The following is a 19,843-nucleotide window of genomic DNA, read 5'->3' as shown; positions in this document are numbered from 1 at the left end:
ATTAGCGCTAATTGCACAGGCCGGGGCGGGGCCAAGGTGCCCTAGCTTGCCTCTACCTGGAGAGCCAAGGAAATGAACAGGAATCTTCACAGACGTTCCTGAAGTCTCGGCTACCTTAGGAAACCACAGGGGCACATACAGAAGCCAGCCCATGCTTTTATGACCTGTCGCAAGTGGTACAGCCCTTAGCAGACAGCCATTCTGAGAAAGTCAGTTCCTGCTCTGTGGAGCTGGGTGACTTCCCTTAACAAAGGCCAACTTCAGTCAGAGCTGGCACTGTTGGTTGGGGTGTCAGGTTGAGGGGGGACAGGACAGGGCGTCTCATGCTTATGCATTATTGTCCCCTGTATGCTCCTGGCCCCTTCTGTGCCTGGCCTACAATAAACTATATCCGTAGTCCCTTAAGATTTTGCCAACTGGTTTACTGCATCCATTTGGAGTGCGCTGGTCCCTGACCATTAGCCTCACAAGACAGGCTGCGAACAAGGAGTCTAGGAAACCCAGGAGTACGACACCCTCAGCCCTCAATGGCATCTTGGGGTTTGGGTGGGTGGCTGCAGGAAGAAGCTGATTGCCTTCTTTCTAAACCACATGAGTCCTGGGGTCCTGTCACCTCAGATCTAGTGGCTATTCCTTGTCTGAGAACTTGGTGGCAACAGCTTCTTCCCAACAGCTGAGATGGCAAGCCGACAAATGGCTTCTGTTGGTGGCACTCTGAAATAAGGACACAATCAGGCAGAGCCTGAAGCTGAGCCCCCGTTTCTTCCTCTCCACTCCCCTCATCCAGCAACGGCAGCTCAGAGTTTGGGCCAACACCGCTGCCTGTAACTACTCTTCCATCAACCCAAACTATTCTTTTCCCTCTGTCATGTTCCAGACACAAAGAGATGACTCCACATTGTAGAGAGAACTCGTAACCCTCTCGCTGAAAGGTAGCACCTGCTTGGGGATCAGGTTCAAGCCTAAGCACCCCTCACACTAACGAGCATCCAGAAGGCAGTTTACAGTGGCTGCCAGCCCTCAGATCCTTAGGACCCTTGGCTTGTACTGAAGATACTGTTTCGTGATTACGAGCAAAGGCAAAGCCCCACAGTGCCCAGGCCTGCCATGTCTGAGCATCCTAGCACTAAAATAAAAGAAAAACCCCTTGCAGGAAGGAAATGTGGCGAACACAGGCTTAAACTCAGTGTCCCTGCATCTGTGCTCCTCGCTCCACACGCTCGGCTGGAACAATTTCATCGGTGCCTAAGCCTCTATAATTTTGTTACTGTATGCTCTGCCACTAAAAAAAAATTTAAAACATCCTTATGCATTTATCTCTTCCTTAGCTGCACAGTTTGGATAAGGATGATAAAATATCAAATACTAGCCCATACATAGTTAAATAATCAATGCCGTTACATGGCTCCCAATGAGGGACTGCATTTAATTAATGGAAGATAAATTCTGACAAGCAGTTGTTGTATTGGGGCCATCACCACAGCTGAAAATTGAATTTAAGCTTAACTGCTCTCCAAAATTAAAACAAATTTTATATATATATATATATATATATATATATATATATATATATATATTTTAAGGATAAAAACGTCTAAATTGTGCGTGCGTGTGTGTGTGTGTGTGTGTGTGTATGGTCTAAGAACATCTTGCAGAAGTTTATTTCCTTCCATTATATGGGTTCCAGGTACTGAACTCAGGCCATCAAATGAGGTGGCCCGTGCCTTTACCTGCTGGTACATCTCATTAGTCTACAGCAGCATTTCGAAAGTGTTTTGTTCATGGGTTAAGAAAGGCTCAACAAATTCTCTAATCGCACCTTGCTTGTTTTCAAAGAGAAAATTGTATTTAGCCCTTTGGAGCCACCATTTCAAAGGAACACAACAAAAATATATAATTCTTTTGATTGAAAATCTAAAGGAGGAAATCATAGGAGTAGGGCAAGGTCAGGGGTTCAAACTATCAACCCTAGCGCCTCACACGTTTCGGAGGGAAAGAGGTTCCGGGCAGGGAGCCGTTGGCTGTTTGCCTCGGCCAGGCAGCACCGGTTTTTCTGTGACGAAGCAGGGACGGTCCTGTGACTGCTTGGATGCACAGCTCCTGCCCAGGTTTTTCTGTTTAAACACCGTGTTCAATGCATTCAAGAGGGGCCGCTCTCCTGCTGTGGGCAGACCTGTCCTTTGAGCTTCCTTGGCTGTGGCTATCTTAGCCTTCCAGTCACAGGCTGGGCAGAGCACCCTGTCTCTTCTGCCCTGCCCTGAGAAACTGGGGTGCTCTACAGACAGCACAGGCTGGGTATGTTCTTGCAGATGAAAGGAGCTGAACGAAGCCAGAGCAGCATGGCTCTCCCAGGGCTGCTGAAAGGCATGGCCTCATCCTGTCCTCCACCCTCAGCCCGCTGACCAGTAAACCCTCCTCTGCCCACAGACCCACCCTACTGAGGCGTGAAAAGAGAGAATGGCCCCTCTGTGGACAGATCCCTGTCCACCCCCTGCTTCTTCCTGTGGGCACAGTATTTCCAAGCTTTTCTTTTCTTTCTTAACATTAAAACAAATTCACTAACAGACCCTGCTTGTGTCTCCTAAATGTTTGAAACCAACTCATTTGCTCATAATTGCAGGAGGGAAAAAACACCTAGGGGTGACCTGGATGTTTTGAATTTTCCAAAGACAGAGGTCTTGGAAGGGGTTGACGGGGCAGGGGTCCTTAGGTGTTCAAAGTGAACCGAGATGCTGTAGGTGCGCGTTTGCCCCTAGGCTCGTGTTCAGATGGAAGAGAAATGACTGCTCTGGCTGCTTGGCATCTGGCAATGCTCTAGGTCTGTGGCCTCACTCCTCCTCCCCCCCAATACCAGGGCCAAGCCCTGGTCCCCCACTTCTGCAGAAGGTATGTTATTCTTACCAGATAGGCGACCCCAAAGACTTTGTTTTTTTCAAAAACAGGAAAAGTATTGGTCTTTAGGGGCCAGGTGTACTCTTGGCCCAAGGCCATCTGTGGCCTCTAGTATACAGAAGGAAAACCCCAGGTCTATCTCAGTCTTTTCTGCTGCCTGCCCTCCCTTCTCAGAATCATAAGGAAGATTCCCAGGTGGACATGAGGAACAGGACCAGTGCCTTCCCATGAGCATGGGTTCCCCTGGAAAGAGGACTCAGAGCTACAGAATGCCAGGAGGGGCTCTCATAGTTCAGACGGGAAATTAGGTACAAGGTCAATGACTTTCTTTTGTGTTGCTAGGCGGGGTGGGATCTGAGATAGACAAGGGCATGGAGCCTGGCTAGGGTTACTGGAGAAGTGGCTACTTGCTTCATATCCACCCACAGTCAAGGCACCAGGAGGCTGGAGGGAAGTTTCGGTAAAGATGAATGGGAATTGAGCCCCTTGAAGTCCTGAGCTACATTTCCAGCTCCAAAAGGCTGCAGAGGAGCAATTAAGAAGATAACCTTTGTCTTCGGCCTGAAGCAGATCTGAACACCCAGACGAAGCTGGGGTGAGGGCTCATGACTGGGCTGAGAGGGCTCTCGGCATCTGGGACCAAAGACACAGGACTCCGGAAATCCAGGATTCTGAGTTGACTCGAGCCCAGGTCTTGACCATTACAAACACAGATCTTGGGACCCTGGGTTCCCGTTCTTCATGTTGACCCATTTAGTTTAGAGCTGCCTCTCCTCCATAGGTGGACAGTTGATCTTTTTTGGTGGCTGTATCTCCCAGAACTTTCTCTTAAGATGCTGAGAACTTCTCCTGTCAGTCTATCTCTTTTGGATACTGGAGCTGCAACCCTGCATCTTGAACCTTGAATTAGCAAGGCCTATGCTTTTCCGACTTGACGTATTTTTCTCATTGGATAGTACAGCATCACTTCTGCAATGCAGATGCTTCCTCATGGGCTGTGCTGTCCTGGCAGCGCTGTGTACATGTGCATGTGTGTGTATATGCCCACAGTATATGTGATTATTCATATAACTGCATGTTTAGGTATGTACATGCACCCATGTTTGCACATATGCATTGTGTATGACTATATTGTCTGAAAGTTTTCATAGACACTCAGGGGAGGGAGAAAATAATCTGAGAAGGAGGACCGACGCTTTTCAGTGTTTCCTTCTCAAAGAGAAGCCTGTCCTCAGGAATCTTTTTTTTTACTAGCAGTATTTCCAGGAAGTTTTATTCAGCTGCGGAGAGGGTCAAAGTGCTACTCTACAGGGACAATTGTCTTCACAGGATGCCAGGAGATTGAAGTCATTACATGGAGGCTGTGGCCAGCTGTGAAAAAGAGAAGGAGAGAGGGAGGGAAAGGGAGGAAGAGAGGTGTGTGTGTGTGTGTGTGTGTGTGTGTACATGTGTGTGCATATCTCTGTTTGGGGGAGAATAACAACTAGCCTGAAATCTATTTTGCCTTTCAGAAAGTCATTTCATTTAACTGGAGAATATTTGGGGTGAGTCTGTGGGTCCCAGTGGGGAGGGGGCTTATTCTCCACAGAGGAGTCTCAGTGTGAAGTCTCAGGATTGGGGGATGATTTTGGCTCTAGACCTTCTCAAAGGTGGCATTTGCCTAAATCTCCAATTCCTTCTAAACACGGGGCCATTTATCATCCTATGCATGGGATTAGGTCAGGAAGAATTCACCCTACAAGACCATGTAGAAGAGAGACAGCCAGCATGTAAGGAGGCACAGGTAAGTCTGACCTGGCATTAGTCAAGCAATGCAGTCAAGGGTGTGGGCACAGAGCACATGGCAGGGCACAGGGTACAGAGAAAATGACATGGAGAAAAGGGAACAGGGAATAGGGAAGGTCACAAGACACTGGACACATGGCAGAGGGCACATAGCACAGGACAAAGGACACAGGAAACAGAGCAAGGCACAGGGCACAGGGCAGGGTGCAGGACACAGGGCACAGGACACAGGGCACAGGGAAGAGCATAAGGCACAGGGCATAGGGCACAAGACACAGGATAGGGCTCAGAACACAGGACACAGGACACAGGGCAGAGGACAGGGCTCAGGGCTCAGGGCACAGGACACAGGGCAGGGTACAGGACATGGCACAGGGCTGGGAAAGGCTGGGGATGCATGTATCTTTGAATCAAAGGATGCAGGGGTCCAAGGATGTAAATGACTCTAACCTGGAGCATTCCCGCCCATGGTCTGAAATGAAAAGAGAATTCCCTGCAAGGCAATCACTTCTCTTTAACCCATACATGGTAGTTTAAGTAAACTTCCCTGAAATAATTAAGAAAGAATAAAAGGTTTTTGAAGGCCAGTTTTTCTTTGAGAGGACTATACTGCGTGTGTTTTCTAAAAAGCTTGCCCCACAAAGACTCAAGCCTTGCTGTTCCATTTCAGCTAAGTTCCAGCATCTGTTTCCCAGGTAACAGAAACTGTATTCTCGTTGCTCTACCAGCATCTCGCAGAAACCCATCTCTGCACGCAGACACCCGCATCGTTCTTCCCAGGGCTCAATGTTCTGCAGACCTGAGCTTGAGAGGGGGGCTTGGCCAAACTCTGTGTACCTTAAATCCAGTTTCCCGTCACTCTGCCTCCTTTTTTCTAGAAGCGGGAAGTTTTTCTTCTATGTTCCCCTTTACCGTCATAGTTATTATTCCTATGCTCAAAATCTCAAAATTTTTGGTTTTAGTGGAAGGTCATGGAGGTCTTGGCAGAAGCATCCTGGGTCCTGGTTCTGTCTGGAACCAGCAAGGGTCTGGTGAAGCCACTGCTAGATCCGAATTGAGCCCAAGAGCTACGGAGACAGCTCTGGAGAAGCACAGCGAAGCAGTAAGCAGGGCTAGGGGCCTCCCTGTTTCCTTTTTAAATGCAAAATATTTCTCTAGAGTCAAGAGCCTTGGACCACTTTAGACGGCTTGCAGGGCGACACAAGAATGGGCCCTTTGTTACGTGGTCTTCACGAACGGTTTTTAAAATAAAATGGACTCTTTTTTTCCCCCCAACAAAATCTCACATGTAGCCCTAAGACACAGGCAGAATGAACTGCTCTGCTGGGAGGGTTGGGAGTTGGTACCCGGAGGAACCCGTGCTCCGAGAACACAAGGCTTTGCTGGAGGACTGATATCTGCAAGGTCAAACGTGAAACTACGGAATAGACAGAGTGGAGCTGCTCACAGTGCCCAGCAGAAAGAAACTGAGTACTTGTGGGTCTGGACTCCTGACCTGGGAATGCTGTGGCAAGCCATGGAGCTGGAGGAGCTAAGGGACTTGTGGGGGTTCTTGTTCTGAGAAGCTGAGCTCAGAACTGCAGGTTCCTCAGCCTCTGAGAGGGATGAGGCAGAAGTCAGGATTGTTCAGCTCAGTTTACTCCTAGAGAGACGGGAGGCCATGCCAATACAGGACCATGCTCTTGGCAGCAGGTCACGTCATGATTATGACTTGTGGGCTTTGGGCATTTTTCCTGGTCTAGGAAGTAGTCTGTGCCGTTAGACTGGCCAATGTGGACTTTTAGGAAGCATTGGGTGACCAGGGTTTAGGCAACTCTCCTTCCCATGGGTTCCTGTTGGCCGCTCTTCCCACGATTTCTTGGTATTTGTAGGGAATGAGGCCCCTGTGACTTGAGGTCCTGTCTGTCTCAGCTGCTATTTAAAACCACAGCTCTCGGTTCTCCAATGTCGCCAGCCTCAGACAAGTTCTTCTGACCTTTGCTCTGTGGTCTTTGTTCTTGTGAAGTATTCTGGGGCAGCTAAATTCTACAGGTAGCCCAGCTGGGCAGGTGTCAAATGGCCAACCCCTACGGCAGGACAGAGCTTAGCAGGTGACCCACGATCTTACCAGAGGCTCGGCCGACCCGCCCCTTAGCAACCATCCACCTTGGTGCCTTGTCTCCAAGAACAGTTTGCAGGAATGGTGACCATCCTAGACCTACCTGTTCGTTGATCTGACACATGGTGAGGTTTTGGTCATCACAGGAACACGCTACACGGATGTACTTGAGCCAGCTGCCAGCCCCGGCCTGATTGGCATCCACGCAGAACTTCTCACTGCCCAAGTCTTCAGAGACCTGCTGGGGAAGAAGTGCGCTAAGGTCAGAGAAGCTCTGTGTGCTACGTCAGGCTGCACCGGCCTCAGAGGCTCAGGCAGGATGGCAGGTGGGGTGAGAGATTCAGCCAGTCCTATGCATCAGAGAGGCCCTGTCTACCCATCACACCTGGTCCAGGGAGCCACCAGGAGATTGGCGCAGAAGAGGGTGGCTCTTCCTGTTCTTACATTGCTGCTCACAGTCAGGCCAGGCAATGACGAGTCTCCTGCACTGGTAAAGTGTTCCAGCAAGCTGTCCAGGTATGAGAAAGCAGAGCCTTCTGTGTCTGACACAAGCCCTCTGCTAAGGATAGTGGGGGTGTTAAGCTAGAAAAAGCACTTCTGAAGGTAAAGGTGTTACCGGGTGTGCAGCTGCACCTGAGTCTGTGTGTGTGGTATCTAAGCGTGCATGTGTGTCTGCCTGTGTAGACGAGCTCCTGTCAGATAGCACATCACCTGAATGCCAGGAAGCCATTTCATGTCCTTAAAATTGGGAAGTTTCAGTTTGATGCTGGCCAGCCAGCAAACGTCATGCTTCCTCCCCAGGTCCTGCACAACAGGCAGGGCCTGCACTGGCTTTGCTTTGTCGTTGCTGATGCCTTCTGAACTCTCTTTAGAGTCTTGTTTGCTGATCTGTGTTCCCCCCACCCCCACCCCCACCTCGCCCCCACCCTGAAGGGTTTCTTGCAAGAAGACCTGGACCACAGGCTGGCAGCTGCAGACACCATAGAGTTCCGCTCATACCTGCTCTGTTCAGAGCCTACGGCGAGCCCTAATTCAAAGCCTTTGAAGCAACTGGGGTGGCTAACTGGGCACACGAAAGGCAGGATGGTTAAAAGGGAGGTTGGTGGGCAGGAGTATCCTGGGGCAGGCGTTTCCAGCTGGGAAGGGGTGAAGGTGCAGCAGGAGGGGTTCTTTCAGGTAGATTTTCACCACTAGGCATTCCGTTTTCAAGATCCTTGTACACCTATGGCCGATATTGGGATTCTGAGCACAATAATGAAAGCACACGTCCTGCTTCTGCACACCCACTCCCTTGTCCCCAAGGATTCTGACACAAGTCAGACCCTGAGCACGTGGCAGACGGCTTTGTCTCCCAGCTGACACCTGCCAGTGACCTCTGGATTCCCGACAAAGGGTGGCAGCCTGAAGGGACCCAGTAGGGAGGGAGAGTATGGAGGAAGCCCTGCAGATTCCAGGGGCAGACTGCAACCCTGTACAGTAACACGCAGCAATGCCTGATCCCACGGCCCCATGCGCTCCCTTGGGTGTCCAGTGGATTCTCCAGAAGCAAGAGGCATCCGGGGCAGAAATGGGGCTAAGCACTGACTTCATCAGGCAGAGACTTGAGGTAAGTGGCCAAGCCCTTCAACCACTTGCCCCCACGTTTCCTCAGCCCAGAATCAGCTAAGAAGCCTCAGCACTCCAGGCTGGCTGTGGATGAGGCCACAAAGCAACTATGTTCTGTGCCTGGGAAGGTGGGGATGAGGAACGCCCAGAGTGCCAAGGCTGGGGTGAGCGGAGTGTACCCTTGCACAGAGCCTGGGCCACCCCCAAGCCTGGGATCTCGACTTTCTCTCAAATCTGCAACACTAGACCCACATACTGTTGGCAAAGCTGGGAGCCCGACTGCACTCCTCTCTTAGTTTAGGAAGCAGGTAAGGGGGTCAGAATGCTTCCTGAGAGGCAGGACCCTCAACTCTAGAGACATTAGGATAGAGGTTTGCTCTCTCCTCTTCTCTGGGGCTCAGGAAAGGGGTGCCCAGGGAGATCTCCCCAGGTGTCTGAACCCTATCAGGGATACTGGGAGTTCACTGAAGGCCCTGTTACTCAGGGGTTAGATGAAGCCTTCCCTGCTCCTTACAAACCCTTGGAGGTCACTGCCTGCCATGTTCCAGTTCAGGGCCAGCCCAACCCAAACACTACTGGGTGACCCCCCCCCCCCCACACACAGCCTGGAGAGGATGGGGGCAGACTGCATTGTGGCCATCTTGAGACCATGAGGGCTAACGTGGCTTCAAGGGGGTGGTCAGGTCTCCCATTCTCTAAGATATGGTGGGCTCAGGTCACCAAGCCCACAGAGGGAGCACCTCAGACCCTTCTCCCAACTGATAATTCTGCAGGGAACTACTGAGGAGGTCAGCCCACAGGTGACAGGGCCTCTATCTGACAAGGAGGCTCACCCCGCTCCTGAGACATAGGAATTGAGAAAGGCTAGCTGCTGAGAGATGAGGAGACCCCTTCCTCCCTGCCTGAGGGGTCAGGGACTTCCTGTGAATCCCTGCCACACAGACCTCTAAGCAGATGGTGCTGAATCCCAGGTCCCATTTCTGGCTCCCGGTTCCTCCCTCTGTGTGTATTTTGCTCATTTTTCTGTCTCTCTGTTTTTTCCCCTTATGGTGCAGGGCCTGTGGGAGCTAGTTAACAGTGCTGTGAATGAACATGTCTTCATACAGGGCTCTGTCCCCAGGACTTGCTGGGGTTTGGTTGTTGATTTCTCAGAATTGAGGCCTTCTTCTCCAAGAACAATCTTTGCTTATTAGCCTGTAACCACTCCAGGCTGGCTGTGGATGAGGCCGTGTTCATTATTCTGTTAAAGTACTTGGCAGCTCACTGAGGTCCAGCTAGTCATGTGGATAAATATGTGTGCACACAAGGTGTGTACATGTGTGCACATGTTTATGGCTACACATACACAGCTATGCACCGATGTGTGAAAACATGTGCACACACACACACACACACACACACACATATATATATGTATATGCATGTGTGTATACACAAGAATCTTTAGTGTGCATACATGTGCCTGTGTGTGTATGTGTGCATGCATGCAAGGTGTGTCCATGTGTGCACATGCTTATGGCTATACACACACAGCTATGTACCCCGTGTGTGAAAACATGTATATATATATATATATATATATATGTAAGTACATGTGTGTATACACAAGAATCTTTAGTGTGCATACACATGTGTGTGTATGTGCATGTGTGTGTACACTCAGGGGTCATAGTCATGGGTCAGCTGGCATATTTTTGAAAAAGACAAATTCATTCCTATGAGAAAGTGACCTAGGTAGCTCTTGTTGGTCCTAGTCTGTCCAGGCTTCTGTCCTTCATTAGCTCCTGACCTTCTGGATGACTGCTTTCCTGGTGGTCCCTAAAGACTTGAGAAAGTTCCCTTTCCCAGTGTGATCACCATGGGTCAGACCAGATTCTCCATCTCTGAGGGGTGCCTATGAATACTAAACCCTTCCCAGGGAGGGAGGAGCTACTGTCTTAGGCAGCAGAATTAGGTGGGATTCTCTAAAATCTGGAATCCACCACCCAGGCTTGGATCCTCACAGGTCCTTGCCATTGCTGCCTCCGAAGCTGGGCTTTGACATAGTCATGGAGATGAAGCCTTAGTGCCACTTCCTAGCTGAGGGGACCTCAAGTGGCCCACTGGGACTCTGACCAGCAATTGCTTGGCTCTGAGGGTTCGTGGGATGCTGAGAGGAAGGCCTGGGTGTTAAGAGTATCAAGTCCACAGCCACAGGCAGCTGAGCACATGCCCCTGACTGCAGTGGGAGAAGCAAGTGCCAAGGACCCGAGGCCAGAGGCAACAGTATTGGCTCAGTCTTTCCCATCTGGAGTCTGGCCTCTGCTTGCACCTACGCTCTGGCAGGAGCTGTGTGCCTTTGAGAGTTCCAAGGATGTCTGAGAGCTCACAGGGGACAAGAGGATGAGGGCGCACGCTTCAGGTTCTGTTCATACATGAAACATGAAGAGTCATATTTGAGCGTGATGGGGTTCTCTTGGCTGGTTTTTCTGTGGCTATGGAGCCGAACCTCTGCCCAGATTTGGAGTTTGAGCCCCACCCACTTGAAAGCCTGGCTCTGGAGTTGTTGGGGTTGAGCCTGTGGACTCCCATAATTACCGGTGGAAGTGGCCCTTCTGTCCATTTGCCCCCACTTGGCCTCTCAGCCCCCGTGTTCCTGCCAGCTTCCCCAGCTCATCAATCACTCCCATCAGAAATGCTGAGTTAAGAAACGAAGAGATGGAAAAAAAAATCCTCTTACCCTTGACAATTTTCTTTGCACATCATTTGAGGTTTCCTGCACTTTTAATCTGTGGCTCTCTGCTGGGCCAGCTCTTTCACATTTAATGGGCATGGCCAGGGGCTGGCTCCGTATGGGGTGTGCACAAAGGCGTGAGTGCAGAGGCATCTGTCGTCAGCTCACCTAATGGATTCCCAGCCTGCAGGAAGGAGTGAGGCCTAGGAGTCACCTTGTTGGCCTGTGCCCTAAGGCTGCAGCGTGCTCCCCTGAAGCTCACAGTATAGTGGGTGTCTATAGGGCTATTTCATGTGTCCTCTAATCCTCCTCCACACCTGCATGCACACCTGGGCACACACGTTAACATGAACACATATGCACACGTTAACATGAACACATATGCACACACAGATACGTAGAGGCACACATGTGAGCACGTACATACAATGGTTATGATTTACGACATTCACAAGGAGCCCAAACAGAAAGTCCATTCTTGTGACAGAAAGAGGAGGGCAGGCCTTCTGGAGACACCTCCATGTGGCGGACATGGAGCCTGAATGAGCTCATAAATCCTGTCCTGACGCTCATTATGGGCTTGGTGGTGACATGACCAAGTGCTAAGCAGAAACACGGCAGCAGGATGGGGTCTGCTGCTGCCAGCAGACAGGAGCCTCGCTGAGGAGATCAGGAGGTCAGGGGCCCATCTGTTCCAGCTGAGAGGGAGGGAATTGAGGAATAGGAGGGAGAGGGAGTTTTCTGGGACTCACTCCTGGAAGTTGTCTGGGACTTTCTATGTCCCTCTGGCCTTGGCCTCCACTGGACAGCTGTGGGTAGTAGTATAGGATAGAGTTACAGGGTCCTGGACAGACCCCAGAGCATGGCTCAGGGTTTGGGGGCTGCCAAAAGAGAGCTGTTGCCTGACCAGGGACTCTACTAACAGGTGCTGGTGACGTCCCGTTCCACACCTGGAGAACTTGGCTCCCGTGTCAGTCACAGGCAGATGCTCTCGGTTTAAAGCCACACCAAGAAATGCATATCGTAAAAAGTCACCAAATCCCATATTTTCCAGCATTTGGGCCCCACGCAGGCCTTTGAAGATCTGAAGAAAGCCGCATACCAGAAGTTACTCAGACATCCAAATGCCTTGTGAACACTCTGAGGTTCCCGGCAATCTCACACCCAATTCTCAGACTCTGAGACTTCAAACTGTGTGCAAACATCCCAGACACACAGCTGATCTCCCCCATGTCCTCAGCCATCTTGTGAAACAGAGCCCCAGGGTACATGTCTTGTGCATGTAGCCCATGCTCGCCTCTTCTTTATACTGTCTTCCCCTGTATCTCTGTGCCTTCCAGCCCTTCTATGCTATACTAACTTAACCTCTTCTCTCACCTTCTTTGCTCTTTTTGACCCAGGTTTTACCTGGCAGGGGAATGACCCTCCTGTGCCAGCATCTGTGAACTTTGCCTGAAGGAAGAGGGCATGGTGGTGAAGTGGAGAAGGGCTTAGGTGGTGACTGCGCTTTGCCTGAGGGACTCAAAGCCTCTAGGGGACTCATACTTCTGAATCTCAGGAAGACAACAGAGGAGAAGAGGAGCCTTGGAAGCCTGGAGCTGCGAGGGCTCTTTCTTGATGCCTGCTGCAGGAGCTGGGTCACCACCCTTTCCTGTGATCTTACTGCAAACCCACCAAGGATGTTCTTCAAATGGGGATATCCCTCGCACCATCCCCACAGGGCACAGAGTGACCCAAGTGGGGTGTTTGAGGTGGGTCACATGGCTCAACCATCTTGGCATCTGTGGCTTTGTCTCATTGGTCATGGGCTGCAACCCTGAGCCACAAGAAATAAAAGGTCAACTTGGTGATTCATGCTAGCATTCTGTGTCTTCCGTAAAGTGGAGTATGAGCCGCAGATGGGGCCGGCACAGACACATCTTCTGGACTGGCAACAGCTGGTGGGAAGGGGGGCCATTGAAATCTGGGGGCTGGCAGGTCAGACAACGCCACAAGCCTGTTGGTGGGCAAGAACCCTCAGAAGTGAGCGTTCTGCCCTCAGGGGAATACAAGAAGGTTTGGCTGGCCATCTCTCCCTCTGGAGAGCTAGCATTGAGTGGTCATCACTCTCTTGTCTGGGGTCCTGCCTCCATGTCTGCTTAGGAAACTGGAGAGCCTCTCTTCTCTCCAGCCCAAGGCTACCCACACAGAGAGCGAGCTCAGGCAGCCTGGGTAGGTACAAGAATGGACTAGGTACCAGCCAACAATCTTGTTATGCCCACATATTTCTGAACACTGATGGGGTGGATCTTGCTGACTCTTGGAGGACCTGTGTATTTGTTCTTGAGACAAGTGTCCACCATCACAGATGCTCCAAGCAGAGCCCCTCCCCAGTCTTCAGAATACACATGACCTGTGTGCCTTCTCTGTGGATGGTGTGGTGGGTGATGAGCATTGGGAATGTCTCTCAGGAGTTCTGGAGTGGGGATAATAGTTTCTTTATAGTGTTGCTGCCTCCACTTCTCCCAAGAAGCCGACCTGGTGGCACTCGTCACGAGGGCCTTCTCTACCCTGCTCCAACTTCCCAAAGCCAAGGCTGACTGTCTAGGTAGCAGCAGAGTCGCCCCATCTGACTGTCACGTAAGATACATTCAAAGAGGATGCATTGGCAAACTCAACCCCCTTGCCGAAGCCCAGTCTGTAAGCAGCTGTTCAGAGTCAAACATCTGATGTCACAACCTGATTCCAGCAGCAAGCACTCTGCTGGTATTTCAACTGGAGCGGAGAGGACAAGGATCTGGGGGAGGCGGCGAGTCTGAACCTATAAGGAAAGTGGCCACGAATCCTGCTGTTCAAAGATGGCTGAGTCACAGTGTCGGCCTGCCCAGATGTGAGCCTTGTAAGGACTCCTTGGATCTCACCAACAAGTGAGCACAGCTTCTGAACTCCAGCGGTACAAATACTCTAAAGCGTCATGGGTATAAATGTTCCGCTGCCCCCATGGGTGTTCCCAATGAGCGCCAGCTCAGAGGGGTCTTTCCAAACATGCTGAGCTCAGCCCGCTCTGCTCACACTCTGCTCCTTACATCGTAGGAGCCCCCACCTCTAGTTCTGCTCCTGTTGGCTGACCCCAGATCACAAGCACGGCTACGCTATGTCTGGGACCATGTGCTTTACAAAGGCCTCTGAGAAAATCTCCCAAGTCCCCAGCTGACTTGCAGAGTGTTCCTAAGTGTTCCAGGGTCTTCCCAAATTTGGAGCATCCCCTACATCGCCTAGGACAGTCCTTGGGATGGTTGGGCCCAGCGTCCCGACTCAGGCTGTTGCTGGGAGGAGGGACACAGGCTGCTGTTGCTAGTCTGGTCTGTCCAGAATGGTGCTGGTGTCGTTCAGATGCAAATCACTTCAGCAATTTTTAGATCCAAGTTTCCTCTGAGTCAAGTACAGGCCAGGCAGAGCCCCAAGCCTGGAGCTCGCATGCTGGCACAGACCTGGCCCTGACCTTCCAAAGCAAAGTCCTTTTGCTTTTTTTTTATTTTGTTGTTGTTAAATCATAAAATATATTAAGATCCCACAACCCCAAACCAAATGTTTGTGGCCACACCCCTGCTCAGGGTTGTAAGTGCTAGGCTGTCACAGGAAGTGGCTCTTCTGAGGGCAGGCAGGGCCTGGGAGGTGTCACACACATAACCTTTCTTTGGCTTTTAGAGGGTGACAAACTGCAGCGCTTGTGAACGCAGCAACCCCCACAGCGGATGCAGGAGGAGTTCCCCGTGGTGGGCTAGCCACTGACATGTGGTTGGGGCCACATGAGATCTCAGGCCTGTGGGAGCAGGGCCATGGTTGTTTAACAAAAGCCCTCATACATGAGAGTTGAACGCAAGACTGAGGAGCCCACCAACAGTCCTGGGCCTCCCTGCCCAGCTGGCTGGAATAGATCCCTGCTTGGTGTCCGGGGGGGGGGGGGGGCTTCTGAATCCTAGGCATACAACTTCAGGATTGGGCTGTAAACGCCCCCTCTCTGCCATGCCCACCACGGTCACAGCAGTCATCGCAAGCAGCACATGGGGGAGGGTCAACTTCAGGAGAAACTTGGTGCAGCTTGGCGCTGAGCGGCAGTCTCCAGCTCCTTTGCTCCTTAGAGAGGGCAGTGATGTGCAAAGCCCAGGCGCCCTGGCCTTTCTTATTTCACCCCCAGTGAGAGGGTCACCTCCCTACAGGCTGTGTGATGCTATAACCAACGGTAACCTGACCATCTAGCCATTGAAAGCTCATGTCTTCCCAAGGGACGGCCACAGTTGGCACTGTGTCAGAAGGCACAAAGTAACCTGGGAATGTGTTACAGGTCGTGCAAACAGGAAGGTCCAGAGTAGTGAGTACTGGCTACTTGTCAACCACGTTCCTACTGCGTCAGGACGTCTTACTCATTCTCGCTAACACTTCCTCTGCTTTTCCTTACAGTCTCACAACCCCAGCGTTGCCGAGGGTAACTGAAGCTTCTCTGGGATCTGTCCTGGAACAGTGTTTAGTTGAGGCCCATTGGATGTCTTCATGAGTAGATAGATGGATGGGTGTATGAATGGATGGAACTTGGACGAATGAGTGGGACAGGTTGAGGCTGAATGTATGTACAAGTGGGTATATAAGTCTACATTGAATGGCGGATGATGAGCAGATAAATATCAGATGAATGGATGGGTTTTGAACTGTCGTTGAATGCAGATGCACACACACACACACACACACACACACACACACACACACGGGGATGGGAGATGGCTGTTGAATGGGTGGATGGATGCATGGATGTTGAATGGATGGATGAACAGATGGAGGTTACATGGGTAGATAGATGGGAATTGAATGGGTGGATGGGTTAATGGTTGTTGAATGGGTGTCGAGGTAGATCCTGCGTGGGTGGACCGGTAGATGTTGAGTTGGTAGAAGGATGGATGGCTGTACAGATACATAACATATCCAGAACTCTCTGGTTTCCCCGGACTCCCACAGTGATCCAGAAGAGAACATCTTTCCAGAGATATGGGGTGCCAGAACATAGGATACCCCTCCTGGGATGCTAATTGGGGGCTTCACATCAAGGGTCCTCAGCAGCACAGATGGGCTGGACAACGATGGTCACTTTCCATCTTCCTTCTCCCGCAAATGGTGAGTGACTTGATGATGTCACCTGGTGACTCCGAGAGCCACGTAGACGGCAGTTGCTCCAAGAAGGTTTGGGGACAAATGAGGGGGCAAAGGCATTTCAAGACAATGGAGGATGCGTTCTCATTGGCCTTCCTTTGCCCACCAGACCTTCTTTCTTCACCTCCCCTATTAAGTCTGGGTTATTTTCTTTCTCATTGCTCTCTCTGGGTTGTGCCAGAGGACCTGCCTGTCAACCCTCTTGGTCAGTCCTCTCTGAACCAGAGTTATAATCTTTCCCAGGTCAATGTTACTGAATCATCACCCTCAGTCTGTTTCCTGGGGCTCAACATAATGGTGACCTATATCCCCCAGCACAGAGGCTACATGGCCCATGGTAGGTGCTTAGAGAAGCCTGCTAGGTTCCATCTGGTGCCTCTCCCACAGCAGACACAGCCTCTGGGCACTCGTCCCTCTCACTGGCACACACGGGTACAGAGGAGTACAGTGACTCACCACCTTCTGTATTAGCCCAATGCTTTGAGGTCAACTCTTGGAAATAGCTCAAATCTCAACAGGCCAAGTCTAAGCAAAGACCTTGCCAATCTCCACAAAGAACAGTTCTTGGTACTCTTTGACACACAAAAATGGTCATTGGCAAAGGACCCTTGGTGCCGACAATGTTGTCTTTGGAGGTACCGCAAAGGGTCAATGCCAGTTCCTTCCCTGAGCGGGTCCAGGTATGTGCAGATGAAAGGATACTGGCGAGGCTCAGTCCTTATTTTGACCGTGTGGCGTGAGGAGCTTTTCCTCCAAATGTTGTTTCGTGATGACTATGCTTCCCATGATCTGTTTTTCTTAGTGTGCCTGGACTTTAGCGGTTGACCACTTGGTTAAGAAAGAGATGAACCTTAGGGTGCACTGACTACAGTCCAACTGGACCGTCCTTTCTCCTTACACCCAGCCCTCTTGGCACCAGAGGTGAAGGGACTAAGATGCAAGGTATGCTTATTTCAGATCAGCTTCCACACAGCTTACTGGGGACGGGCTTTGGATGGCAAGTTCAGCTCACCCTCGGATGTGAGCTTGGCTTGAGACTATCTGTCTCAGGATGGGCATGTTTCAAGTGACTCATAGACAAAGGTATGGTCAAGTCAGCCTTGCACAGCAGACAGAAGCCATTCGGCAGAGTAACTCTCCCCACTTCTGTGTTCCCGTTTCTCTGATGAGCAAATGTCAAAGGAATGAAGGGTGCCCTCCACCATCTGCCTGGGTCTTTTGGGGGCCTCTACTCTGTTCAAGTATGGATGTGGAATAGAAGAAGTATTTGTATGTGTGTGTGTGTGTGTGTGTGTGTATGTGTGTGTGTGTGTGTGAGAGAGAGAGAGAGAAAGAGAGAGAGAGAGAGAGCCAAGTAGTACACACGTGTTTATGTGGGTAGGTACACTGTGTGCACGCAGATGTATGCACATGTGTGTGACTCCTCTAGTGCTGAGATTACAGATGTATACTGCAGTGTGCAGCTTTCTACAGGGGTGCGGGGGATCAAACTTTGTTTCTCATGCTTGTACATCAAGCATTTTACAAACTGAGCCATTCCCCTACCCTCCTAAGCATTTTACTCCATCTTACCATGTCATTGACATGCCACAGTGACTGTGAACACTAACCCCATGGCCTCTGATCCAGAATTTAAATAGGGTGACTGTGTAGGATGCAGGTCACATTTTCTCCAGGATCCTTCCTTGTCTTTTACTTTTCCTGCTGCAGATGGCACTGGCAGAAGCAGGATCGCTGGCTTTTCTCCTCCAAAGAGCTCCAGAGGCCCTTGTTCTAGTAGACCTGCTTCTGTGCCCACAGAGAAGGAAACAATCCCAGAGACCTGGAGAAGCAGATGTGGTTTCGAGTGTCTGTCCCTGCTTTCCAGGGTCAGGAGATTTCCAGAAGGAACCATAGGTGTTCTCTCCAGGGAATCTACCTGTGTGAGGACTGACCTCTGCTTAGCTGGAACTGCTGCAGGAGGGGCAGGGTTACTAGTCTGTGTTAGATTTGGGTCTTCTGGGGTCTGGATCCAGCAGCGGCCACCCGGGTCCAGAATCTGGTAGCTGAGACTGCTCCCCATCTTAACAAGCCCTCCCCAGAAAGGCAGCTTCCACGGGCTCCCTTCTCACCAACAGCCAAGCTCTTGCATTCAGTTTTCATTTCTGCAGGGTGAGAGACTCCTCTAACACCATGCCCACATGCAATTGCAAACTCAGCTTCCTGTGGCTCACATGGAGAGGAGCCTCTCTTTTGGCCAGAGTACAAACCCTAGAAGATGCTTGCACCTTCTGGAACTGGTCGTCAACATCTCGAAAACAAAACCGAGCAAAATAAAACCCATGTGCCGCCCCATCCCTGCCCCAAATGCCACAGACTTTACTTCACGTGCTGGTAGACGCTGGCAGGCTGAGCTGTGGTGTTTGCAGGCACGCTTACAGCCTGGCATTATGCAATAGGATGTTAGCCACACATTCTAAAGAAAAAAAATGAATAATAATAAACACTGAGTGTAGAGTATGGATCTTTCATGAGGCACCATAATCATTTTTCTGCTCCAACCTCAGTTTTCTCTGGAGCCGCTCCAGGGAGCCCAGGGTGGCAGGGCTGCCCTTCTTGTGGGGGAACAAAAGGGCTTTTTCAGTCTCTGGGGCTGTCAAGTTTATCCAAATATTCTCGGCTTACTACTAGCCCCTTTTTGAATTGATATACCCAATAAAGGGACACTTTGTATCTGGAAGCCATACTAGCCTGGGAAGGCCGCTGAATAGCCCTGACTACCTTCCTTGGGGCCCAGGAGGAAAGGGCATTCCTGGCGTGACTGGGCCATGGGCAGTAGTGAAGGCCTTGTGATTAGAAGGAAGAGGAAATGGAACACACAGAGGATGCCACCCTCTTGCCAAGGCACCAGCCTGGCCTCTGCTCTAATTCTGGCCCAGCCCATGCGATCTCAGTGCAGCCGCCATGAACAGTTGTCCGAGGAGGGAATTCACTCCAGCCACACTGAGTCGTGTGAAGTAAGCATGCCCTGGCTACAGGAGCACTGGGCCAGGGTAACAACTGGACTCCTTGCACAAGACAGCTGTGTTTCTTCCTCGCCTCCATCCCATCGGCTCAGTCCCTCTCCTACTGGCCAGTCCCATGGGCTCTGCGTGGATGCATGTGTGCATACATATATCTAAGCATGCATGCACACACACACACACACACACACAAACACACATACACACACACACACACGGCCATTTCCCACTAGCCAGCCTCCACAGAATGTGCATGAGTGCATGTGTGCATGCATATACCCGAGCATGCACACACACTACCTGAGAACGCACATGCACACACACAACCGAAACTCTTCAAAGGGGTCGTAGCAGCGTCACGAGAGTGTTTCCTTCCACTCTGGCCTCCTCCAAACGGCTCTGATTAGCACTAAAGATAATTCCCATTAATCACCTTTGACTGCCACAGGACGAAAACAAGGTTGTGGTCGGGGCCACTTGGGTCTATTTATGACTTGTGTGTATGGTGGCAGTCGAGTGCCCCAGACTTCTGGCCTGTGGCTGACATCAGGTCACATGTGTGGGGCT

At 50.9% G+C, this 19,843-nt stretch overlaps 1 protein-coding gene across 1 annotated transcript in view; it reads right to left on the bottom strand.

The window, feature by feature from the left end:
- The window catches only part of Prdm16 (PR/SET domain 16), a 218,338-nt gene that overhangs the window by 38,372 nt on the left and 160,123 nt on the right, over positions 1–19,843 (bottom strand). The window contains exon 8 of the mRNA XM_042055231.1: positions 6,879–7,013. Within this exon, the coding sequence (XP_041911165.1) occupies positions 6,879–7,013 (135 nt within the window). The remainder of the gene's footprint in view (positions 1–6,878; positions 7,014–19,843) is intronic.

Source organism: Arvicola amphibius, chromosome 6 (genome assembly GCF_903992535.2).
Source record: "Arvicola amphibius chromosome 6, mArvAmp1.2, whole genome shotgun sequence".
In the NCBI taxonomy this organism is placed as follows: domain Eukaryota; kingdom Metazoa; phylum Chordata; class Mammalia; order Rodentia; family Cricetidae; genus Arvicola; species Arvicola amphibius.
The sequence above is the reverse complement of the archived record's forward strand: the minus strand, read 5'-3'. Positions and strand labels throughout refer to the sequence as shown.